This window comes from Colletotrichum navitas, assembly GCF_030913465.1.
Source record: "Colletotrichum navitas strain CBS 125086 chromosome Unknown LY79scaffold_211, whole genome shotgun sequence".
Lineage (NCBI taxonomy): Eukaryota > Fungi > Ascomycota > Sordariomycetes > Glomerellales > Glomerellaceae > Colletotrichum > Colletotrichum navitas.
The window spans coordinates 19,275-30,058 of record NW_026850757.1 but is presented as its reverse complement, the minus strand read 5'-3'; the positions used below and the strand labels follow the sequence as shown (position 1 = coordinate 30,058).

Here is a 10,784-nt window from a genome sequence, read left to right as displayed (position 1 = left end):
AGAGTCTAATTGTCTTAATGGCACATGCTGAACGAATCAATGTCTTGCGTCTCTACACACGATGGAAAATCAATGATTTCAGTTGAGATGCAACACAAAGTGCTCACTATTTCCGAACCATATTTCCCCACGTTTAGGCGTCAGCGTAGCAAAAGGAACAATGCAACCACGGATACATAGTCGAAGCTTGCATAAGTATTCCGGTGGCCCGTAGCTCCATGACGGTAACAGACGACACTCCGCCATCAATATTACCAGACTGAGCCGAGAAAATCGTGTGCGAGGCAAGCGCAATGAATGGTGTTCCCAGGTGCAAAAAACACAAATCTAACCATTCCCATGATTGTTTGTAATATTGGATATTTGCTTTCGAGTTGACATTAAATGCATAGCCAACACATCGGTCTGGGGATGGGCAGTCTACCCCACACATGCACAAAGGGTGAGGGGGTACCTACGGCCAAAACACTGGACTAGTCGGAATTCCGTGGGGGATCGAACTCATCTTTCCATCAACCGAGGGTCTCGTATATTCCTTACCTGATAATCTCCCAAGGCACACATCTTCCTTGCCGTAATATCACTCTTTATGCTGGGCGGGACAACGAACTTGCCAACCACACATCATAAACAGTTCCATCTTCTCTTTGATAGCTTCGCAGCCCTCCCCAGCTATGCCCGAAAGCCCGACAGAACAGGTGGCTCTCATTGGTCTGGGAGCCATCGGCATCTCATTCGCGGCCCTCTACCTTCGTTACACGGAATACAGTGTCAGCGTATATGATACTCGGCCTGATCTAGAGACGCATCTCTCATCCGTACTGCCTGGTTACGTCGACTCTGATGACACCTCATTAGGAATGTCGCATCTCCGAGAATCCGGGCGCCTCAAGATTTTCTCCACACTCGAAGAAGCATGTCATAGCGCTACCATTGTTCAGGAGCAAGGACCCGAGAACTTGAGTTTCAAGCGGTCCATCTGGCCCAGAATTGAAAGCGCATCGCCTATCAATGCCCATTTCTGGAGCTCAACTTCCGGCATCGCCGCCTCACTACAGAACCAAGACATGATCGACAAGACTCGTCTGCTTGTCGTTCATCCATTCAACCCGCCACATATACTGCCATTGCTGGAGATCGTTCCTTCTCCGACGACCAGCCCCAAAGAGGTTGATTTTGCCAAGAGATTCTTTACTGAACTGGGTTCCGGTCATCGCCCGGTGGTGATTCACAAAGAGCTGCCCGGGTTCGTAGGTAACCGCCTGGCTTTTGCGCTTCTGAGAGAAGCATGCTCTCTGGTTCAGCAAGACGTGGTCAGCGCGAAAGACCTAGACACAATAATGGAGGCGAGTCTAGGACCTCGATGGGCCGTTCAGGGTGTTTTCAAGTCCTATAATCAAGGCGGCGGTGTTGCTGGAATAGAAGCTTTTTTGAACAATCTTTCAGGCACCATACAAAACATTTGGGATAGTTCGGAACCTGTAAGGTTTGCTGAAAGAAGCAAAGAGCCATCCCAGAGAGACGAAGATGGAGGTTGGGAGAAGAAGATCGTGGAACAAACCATTGAGGCATATGGCATGCCCACTCCTGAGCAATTCCAAGAGCGAGATGTAAAATTGAGGAAGGTTTTGGAGGCTCAAAAGAAGTGAAACTTTGAGGATGGTCCCTGCTGTTGTCAGCTCCCAATTTACCCTATCTATCATGTGCTCTCCAACTTTGAGTATTCGGATTCTTTCGAGCTGCAGCACAATGTCAACCTGAACAATTTACTATAAAAATCTCTAGTAGCATTATCCGGACCCAAGTCATTTCCTTGTATATACAGGCAAAGCCATCATGACGGCATCCTTGGGAGACTGCAGCTGGTTTACGTACGGATATGTGACTATCGAGCCGTCAGATGACGAAACTTATCGCTTCACTTCCCTCAACCGCGACCTAACTGGAAGCACTCGGATAGAACAAGCGGTTCATCCCCCTGCAGTAATCCCGGCGAAGCTCGGAGTTTTGATTCGGTTATCCCTGCCCACCGGATGACGACCCGCGGCAACACTCCCGACTTATCTAGCCTCCGTATCTTCTGTGGTCAAACGTTACTTCCCTGTCGCCTGAAGAACCAGTTAGGCAGTTCGTTCTTCGGTTCTTCCAATGCCACCTTATCTTTAGGCGGGGTAGAAAAGGCTCATTGGAGCCGGCGCCGTTACGCGATTGCAACGTAGCCCGATATCAGCGAAGGGATTTGAGCTCGACACCCACAAGATGATCAAGCGTTGCCGCGTCGGGACAAGACATGCTTGTCAGGACGATAAGCGGGCAAGGTTCCACCTCAAGTTTTACCCCCCCTTTCCGGGAACTTTGCCCCCAAATTTGGGTCTAGATAACGCAAACCAACGGACGCGTAGCGGAGTAAGTTTCGATAACAGAAGACTGGGGTACGTTACGGTGGGATATCCCGGTAACCGCATCACGAAAATAGGTGGCTTATTAGTGTTCTTTCTTGAGATGACTTCTGAAATAGAGTTCAGCTATTACTTGATATATCGAGCTCGCCTTTCCGCTGTGCCTCACCCACCGGCTCCCAACGCCTCGTGATTCGAGAAATCCCGTCGTTACTGCGCCGATGAGATGTACTGACCTCAATAAGTGACGGAAAGATTACAGCTGAGGCACAGTCACCAACTCGTCAGTATGGCGGGCGATAATAAGCATGGCGCACACGTTGCTCAGGCGGCGACAGACCTAGGGACCTTCCAGCAAGATCACCAATGGAGCCCCGACCTCTCCCAAGAAAGAGGCGATATGGCCGAGAAGCCCCGTCAAAACGGAGACGCAGCTGAGGTAGTTGTCGGCGATTTTGCCCTGGACGAGGACTCACCTTACGAGGAGGTACGCGCTGCCGTCCGCAATACTGATGGCGAGGAGGTCGCGAACACAGTTCGGGCTTGGATCCTGGGCATGATCTTTGTGACAATCGGCAGTGGTCTCAATATGTTTCTCAGTATGAGGTACGCTGGAAGAATGAACCAAATAATGTAGGACATCTTTCGTTAATCGTGTACCTACAGGAGTCCTGCCATCAACTTCCCATCCATCGTCGTCCAGTTACTGGTGTACCCGATTGGCTGCCTATGGGCCAAGGTTATGCCAACCAAGGTTTTTAACGCCTTTGGCGTCCCATGGACCTTTAATCCCGGGCCTTTCACGATTAAAGAGCACGTCGTCATCACCCTCATGTCCAACGTCTCCATTGGCTACGCGTACAGCACCGACGCCCTCCTCGCGCTGCAGGGCAAGCCTTTCTACGACATCAACATGGGATGGGGCTTCCAACTTCTCTTCACTCTGAGCTCCCAGCTTATCGGGATTGGCATTGCCGGCCTGTGTCGACGGTTCCTTGTGTGGCCATCAGCTATGATCTGGCCGAACCAGTTCGCCAACACATCTCTGTTTTATGCTCTTCACGACAAGAGCAAGAGCGACGGCACCCGCAGCAATGGCTGGATCATCAGCCGCTACCGATACTTCTTTTACGTTCTTGGCGCAATGTTTTGCTACTACTGGATTCCCGGCGTGCTCTGGCAGGGCCTATCCGTTTTTGCCTTCGTCACTTGGATCAGGCCGAACAACATCGTAGTGAACCAACTATTTGGGGGGTTCACGGGTCTTTCTCTGATCCCAATCACTTTTGACTGGACGTACGTATCTGCGTATCTAGGAGACCCTCTGCTTTCGCCGACGCATACGCACATCAACGTGCTGATTGGACTCTTCATCTTCATCATCATTCCAACAATTGGCATCGCATACTCGGGCGCACTCTTCGCGGAATACTTGCCCATCAACACATCGCAAACATACGATAATGCGCAGGGCCGTTACAACGTCAGCAAGATCTTGGGTCCGGGGCACACCTTCGACGTCAACAAGTACAAGGAGTACTCCCCCCTCTTCTTGCCGCCCACCTTCGCCCTCAACTACGGCCTGTCATTTGCGGCCCTCACCGCGGCGATCGTCCACTGCGTGTTCTTCCATGGCAAGGAGATCTGGTACCGGCTCAAGGCCGCCCGCAACCAGGAAGCAGACATTCACTTGAAGTTGATGCGGAAGTACCGCGACGCGCCGGAGTGGTGGTACGCCGCCCTGCTCGTCGTAGCGATCGGGCTTGGACTTGCCACCGCGGAGGGCTACGACTCTCAACTCCCATGGTGGGCGTTTTTCGTTGCCAACTTGCTAGCCATGATTTTCGTCCTCCCGACTTGTACCATTCTGGCCATCTCCAACCTAGGTCTCGCCCTGAATGTCTTGTCTCCCTTCTTGGCAGGCTTCATGATTCCGGGGAAGCCGATTGGCGTCATGATCTTCAAGGTATACAGTACCATCACTCTTGGCCAGGCGCAGACGTACACCGGCGACCTGAAGATGGCCCATTACATGAAGATTCCACCCCGCATCACCTTCTGGTGCCAAGTAGTGGCCACAATATGGGCCGTCTTCGTGCAGATTGCGGTAATGAATTGGACGCTGGGTAACATTGAGGACTGCTGCGCACTGTAAGTTGCCACATATTGGTCTCAGTGATAAGTTGAAGCCCCCATCCTAACTTGTTAATAGGACGCAGCATGCTCACTTTACCTGCCCAAACGGGAGAGCATTCTTCTCTTCTTCCATCGTCTGGGGTGTGATCGGCCCGCAAAGAATGTTCGGTGCCGGCTCCATCTACCAATACTTCAACATATTCTGGCTCATCGGAGCATGCTTGCCCATTGTATTCTATGTGCTGGCCAAGGTTCTCAATCTCAAGTTCGCCAAGACGCTCCATGCACCAGTCATGCTGGGCGCCATGGGATGGCTGCCACCAGCAACGCCCTTGAGCTTCTCGAGCTGGGCCATTGTCGGCCTCATATTCAACCATGGCATCCGTAAGAGGTTCCGCGGTTGGTGGCAGACGTACAATTACATCACCGCCGCTGCGCTGGACGCGGGTCTCATTATCAGTACGATCGTTATCTTCTTTGCGATCACGCTCCCCAACGTCACGATACCGCAGTGGTGGGGAAACGTCGATGTTTACAACACCTTGGTAAGTTCCGATAGGCGCATCGCCGTGCTGACCCCATGATTGTGACGCATTGCTGTCAGTCCCCTCCATGGAGAGCTCATTATGAACTGACCGTGCCTCGCATGCAGGACTCCACCTATGGCGCCATTTTGAAGACGGTGGGGGAGAATCAGACCTTTGGCCCGGCCAGCTGGTGAAGGATCGTGAATCACACTCTGCATGACGATGCGGGCCGCTGCGGTTAGCGCATTCGACGGGAAGCATCGATTGCTGCCCAAGATGCGACCCAAGCAGCCGCAACTAGCAGAGCGATCAGAAATGAACTCCCTCGAACCGTCACCCCTGCTTGCTATCAACGAAACGAGCTAGAGATAATGAGAGAGAAAAGAAAAAGTCGAACTTTGCGGTTTGATCATATCATTTCTGTACATTCTTTTTTTTTGGTTGTCGTCTAATGTCAATACTGATAAATCAAAGCAGTAAAAAAAATAAAAAAATCTAATCGTACTCCGTGAATGCTAGCGGATTCTCGTTTCGTTGTTTGTTGTTGTTTGTTGTTGATGTAGTTGCGGCGATGTAAAGGCATTCGATGCATGGAATCATGATAGGTGTCATAACAGAATAAGAAAAAACACATGATGATGGGAGCGAGTAGCCTCTTTTCAGGCACCCGAGACCGGCCCTAGACCAACGCTGCTTAGCCTCCTGGAAAATAAGCCCGATTTAAAGATGCGTTTCCTCCCTCCCTTGTCGGACTTCAGTCCACTCTGGCCGTAGCGACGTCGTGCATGGAGCCCGTCTCGTGCACGGAATGGCGATGACTGCGAGATCGCGGGAGGTCGATGCGTTGCCGGTACGGCCGGGAAGCCCCATCGACGTGCTGGTCGGTCATTTTCCTTGGGAGATCCTCGCCTCTCGGCGGAGGTGCTTCCTTGCGTGAATGTCTCCTCTCTCTCGAGGCGTAGGAGCGGATCGAAGACGCATCGTCCCGCGGGGGCGAAGGCTGCTGGATCGGCATCGGCGAATCCATCGGAGGTAGCGGTGGAGCAGGAGGGGGCGGGGGAGGCATCTCTGCGCTGATGAGGGATTCTGGCTGTCGCTTTTCGATGACGGAGGCGGTCTCGTCAGGCATTAGGAAGACGTCGGGATGGTCGGGGTCGCTCTCACCCTCGGGTTCGTCGTCGTCCTGACTGCCGCCGTTCACGACGCTGGCCTCGAGCATCGTGCCCTTCTTATCGACGAGCTTGCCTTCGCGGTACTGCTCCAACGCCTTCTTGAGGACGTGTCGCATGACGGCCTTGTTCACGTTCCTCCGAACGCGGTCGAAGTACCTGGTAACGTCGCCTATGACCATGACCTGGGCATCGTGGTCGATCTCGAGCACGTCGGCGTAGTTTGCGCGGGAGTTCTCCTTGACGCGGAACTTGCCTGGGCGCAACTGCATGCCGACCGGCGAGAAGGGGAGTCGGTCAAAGGGCGGCGTGCGGTCATTTTCGTCAAAGACGTAGCCCTGCTGGCTCGAGTCGATTCCGGGCTTCTGAAAATCGTTCTTGGTGGGGGTGGAGATGGGCCTGGGTTGGTTCACGGTCGGAGATTAGCGACATTTGCCGAGGAAGAGGGGGAGGGCGTGAGCGAGGAGGGGTAAGAAAGGGTGCAGAGCCAACATCGTCAACCCATTATCGAGCGTGAGAGCGAACGGAAGCTGGAGAACTCACACACACACGCAGTGATGCGGAAAGGTGTCGCTATGTCGTAGGACGATGAAGCGAGTGTAGCCAAGGCATTTCCACTCCCACTCAAACTCGTGCGAGTCGGCCCAGAGAAACTCGAAGACGTCTCCCACCTCGCACCTCGAAGCCGGGCCGATGTCGTAGCCTTTGCGAGCTATGTCATTGTCTCAGTTGTTAGCGAAACAAAAACGCCAGTCGCATGACGATGGCGAACGCAGCAGATAGATCGCCGGCCATCCCGCAGGCTTGTGTGGGTGGTTTGGACTCACCCAGAGGGTGCTCATACGAGCTGTCGTGCGTGCCTATGGATGCATCGTCCCCGTTCCCCGAGTCACTCTTGGTGCTCTTGGTACTCTTACTCCTGAAAGTCGAAAAATCTCGGTTCCCGATCACCATCTCTTGCCACACATCCCAGAATCAAGAAAAGAGGAAAGAAGGTCAAAGGCGGAGGGATCAAAAGATGTTGTTTAAAGGTTCAGCGGTAGTCTGGCGGGGGAGAGTTCAGGAGAGACGATGGATCATTGCAGCATGACAGGACTGGGGGACGGTCAGATGAGCGGTGGGATGATGCAGTACACTAGTTGTGTTAACCCAACCCGTGAGAGCTACGAACAAACGAAAACAAAGCTGGGGCTGACTGGACTACGTACGTCTTCTTCCTGGGGCCACCTTGGACAGCGCGAAGATACCTAGTCAAGGCAGGGCGAACAGAAAGGAGGGAGCGAGGCGAGGGTCGTGAAGAGCGGTCGGTCTCGTCAAACGGGTGGCCCGTTGGCAAGACGAGCGCCGCACGCAACCCAGTTGCTCCCTCTTTTCCCGCCACGTCGCTAAAATGGATCATGCGTGGTGTACGAAGTATGATGCCCAACCTCCACCGCCATGCGTCGTCTGCGATATCAATGGCTGCCGTGAGGGCTTCTGTCCCCACCCGCCGCCATTCCAACCAGACACGAGTTGTCCCAGAACCCTCCAAGGGCATGCTTGGGAATCCGCAGCGAGGGTCGGGGGACGGGACCCGTCACCGCCATTTCGGGACGGAACATTCGCCGGCATTCCGGGTGCTGATCAATCATTCTTCATTGCCTTATCGTTCTAAGGCAGAGACAGAGCAAAATATGTGACCCCTCTAAAGCCCTCGTGCGCGCGAGGAGACTCAACGCTTGGCATGCGTTTTCAACAGCTGTTTCTTGATAAGGCGTGGTGAAGCCTAACCACGATGTATGTCCCTTTGCCTTGAACCGGCATAGTTGAGGGGGTGCGGGTGCAGCCGCCGTGCTACCGGTAATTATCGGCTGGAGAGGGGTTGGCGCGCCTATTAATAGGACTATGTAACCTGATGGTCCTTGCTTAGGAAAGTTCCGATCGAAGGGAAGATTAATAAGTAACATCTTGGGTGCAATACCTAGACGAGACAGCCGTGCCATGCCAGCGCCAGGAGAATGCCTATTGCAGTCAAAAGTGCACGATGAATATCTTCTCTTCTTCCATTTCATATGAGAGGTGCTACCTGAGTTGACTATCAATGTCGCTCGCGTGATCCGATCTGTATCGGTGCCCGAATGCTGGCCCAACTCTGTAGCACAACGCTCTGCAGCAACCGGGGTCTCACCTAACCGGGATAAACGTGTTGAACGACGCAACTGGGCAGTCAAGTGTGTTGATTGTGTCGCCTGCAAGATCCCAAATCGAGAACATTTATACGAGAGCTCTTTCATGCAGAATATGCGACGGTGGCCATTGCATCGATACGAGCCCATCAATGTCACTCCTAGTCCTTAACATGTGTGAAATGGAGAATGCCAAGTGTGCGGTCCTTCACCAGGTTTAAGAGGCAACTGCTTTTTCAAATACACTAACCAAGCCAATACCAGAAGGCGATAAAGAGATGAGATATCTCCCTCCATTCCAATCCAGCTCGTTCCTCCCGGCCCAACAGGTTCATCATCTTCTCACGTCCCCAACTCTCCGAGTTTGATGATTCCTGGCACAAGGCGACCTGATCGCCGCTACTGGACGGACATTAGGCATTATATCGATGAATAGGGATTATGCCTCATGACTGAGATGATCAAGACCGAGATGGTTAAGACCGTGAGCCGTGTGATATACTAGCTTTGCTGGTTCCGCGTTGCATCCCCCAATCTTGGCAGATAGGCAAAGATTCTCCTTTGGAAGTCCAGGCAGTGGCATGATTCTCAGAGACCTCAAGCGAGATTCAAGGTGATAACATTTCGTCATGACCAGGGAAATCGAGGGAAAATAGCCCTCATCAACTGTGAAAAAAACATCTCCCTCAAACAGTCTTTCAGCTTGGCGGCTGGGAATGCCAATCTTTTCAAAAACTCTTTTGTAAGCCTCTAGGTACTTGGTGTAAGCATAATCATCGCCTCCGAAGGCTGTGTTGAGCCAAATTCGACAGGAGAGGTAACGCAACGACAGCATGAAACCCAATATATCAGTTGCTTTCTTAACCTGCTGACTGGGGACGTCTACCGGTGAGGAAGGGCGAGTCTGGTAGTCGTCATATAGGGATTTCCATTTATCCAGTGTGACATTGAGGCGTGCCTGTTCAGCCAACAATTCTAGAGGCACCGATATGCGTTTTTCTGGTTGTCGGCGGTATATGTCACCATTACGCAAAAGCCGTAATGTGCGAATAAGAATATCATCAATCATGACTTGAGCATCGGGTATCGCCATAAAGCTGGTAGGTGTGGGATGTTCTAGTCCTTGTATGTCCGGGAAGGCTCTTGGGTTGTCTCCGTGTACAAACGCGACAACACTTACTCGTTTGAACAGGGGCAGGAGATGCTCCCGGGTCCATGCGTAGTTGGTGACGATATGCTTCATAAGCTGGAAGCCGTGTTTGCAATGTGTCATAGCAGCGTCCCTGTTTGTCTGCATAAGCTCGATGGCGACGAAAAGAAGACAAACAAGCAGAACCACCGGCTGGCGGTGTTGTAATGTGTCCAACTTCATGCTCCTCAGCTCGTGAATTGCAGCGTTGTAGTGCTGTAGAGCAAAATCCGCATCCTGAATGCGTATCTGTTCGTCTTCCTTAGTGCGATACTGTAGCCATTCGGCGATAGAACTGATAGAGATTACAGCGTGACGTGCGGCAGGTTCGAAGCTGGCGAATTGCATGACCAACTTAGGCCAGAACTGGGGGTCGATAGCCCCCGACATGAATGGGGCCGCTTCTTGACAGAAAAACTGCAGGGCTCGGCCTTCTCCAGGCTTGCTTGCGCCAGGGAAGACTCGATGCGGACGACAATGTTGGGGCTCGGAGCTACTAGCTGGATTGTAGCCGTCGCAACGGCGACCGGCGGCCGTGCAGCGGGTGCACGACGGCTTCACTTCGTCACACTTGACCCTGCGGATCCTAAGGGCAGTGGATTAGGCCGTTGTTCCATTTGGGGACTTTCCCATACCCAAGTAAGTCTCCAAAGTGTAGAAACTTACTAAAACGATATGGCTTGGGTGAACTCACTTGCAAGTGATGCATCCCGTTCTAGTCTTTCGGCTGCCCTTTCTGGCCATTGCTGGTCTTTATACAGGCTGCAAACCCCACAAGCCGAGGCTATCCCGCAAGCCAAACCGTCACAGTCACTGTGGCGGCTACGATGTCTTGAGCGCGTGAAAGAAGTATCGCTTGGACATTGAACGGCGAGAAGAGTTCGACCAAAGGCCAAGAAATATGCGGATGGAAGATAGCCACATCTGAGAGTCTTCGGCTTATTATTTCAACCACGGTTCTGCATGACATCAGAGGCTATGCAATCCGATCAAGATACATAAGCGACGCCCAGGGTGTGTGGTTATGGCCGAAGGAGTCGACCATCTCTTTTCGTTCATTGCTGCCTAGGCCAAGTAGACCAGCGGTTCCCGGTACCAGTGTCAAGTAGCATCAGAGATTACTTTCTCAAGATATCGCGATCGGGTCAGCGAAATCCTGATATCGAGACGAAAATAAGCTTGAGACGGAGAGATAATAC

The 10,784-nt window shown here is 52.4% G+C and overlaps 4 protein-coding genes across 4 annotated transcripts; 2 read left to right on the top strand and 2 right to left on the bottom strand.

The window, feature by feature from the left end:
• The first annotated feature begins 403 nt into the window (after positions 1-403).
• On the top strand, positions 404-1,763 carry LY79DRAFT_573638 (3-hydroxyacyl-CoA dehydrogenase). The gene has a single exon (XM_060559489.1). The coding sequence runs from the start codon at positions 675-677 to the stop codon at positions 1,647-1,649; it is 975 nt and encodes a 324-aa protein (XP_060406959.1). The 5' UTR covers positions 404-674; the 3' UTR covers positions 1,650-1,763.
• A 925-nt stretch (positions 1,764-2,688) lies between these two features.
• On the top strand, positions 2,689-5,256 carry LY79DRAFT_585312 (OPT family small oligopeptide transporter; the record flags this gene model as incomplete). Its single annotated transcript, XM_060560489.1, is given in 4 exon segments — positions 2,689-3,005; positions 3,066-4,550; positions 4,612-5,080; positions 5,095-5,256. The coding sequence occupies 4 exon segments, from the start codon at positions 2,689-2,691 to the stop codon at positions 5,254-5,256; spliced, it is 2,433 nt and encodes an 810-aa protein (XP_060406958.1).
• A 560-nt stretch (positions 5,257-5,816) lies between these two features.
• Positions 5,817-7,185, bottom strand: LY79DRAFT_595337 (uncharacterized protein; the record flags this gene model as incomplete). Its single annotated transcript, XM_060561769.1, has 3 exons — positions 5,817-6,630; positions 6,775-6,943; positions 7,059-7,185. The coding sequence occupies 3 exons, from the start codon at positions 7,183-7,185 to the stop codon at positions 5,817-5,819; spliced, it is 1,110 nt and encodes a 369-aa protein (XP_060406957.1).
• A 1,650-nt stretch (positions 7,186-8,835) lies between these two features.
• On the bottom strand, positions 8,836-10,329 carry LY79DRAFT_530516 (uncharacterized protein; the record flags this gene model as incomplete). Its single annotated transcript, XM_060556183.1, has 2 exons — positions 8,836-10,171; positions 10,280-10,329. 2 exons carry the CDS (start codon positions 10,327-10,329, stop codon positions 8,836-8,838), a joined length of 1,386 nt encoding a protein of 461 aa, XP_060406956.1.
• Between the last annotated feature and the right edge of the window lie 455 nt (positions 10,330-10,784).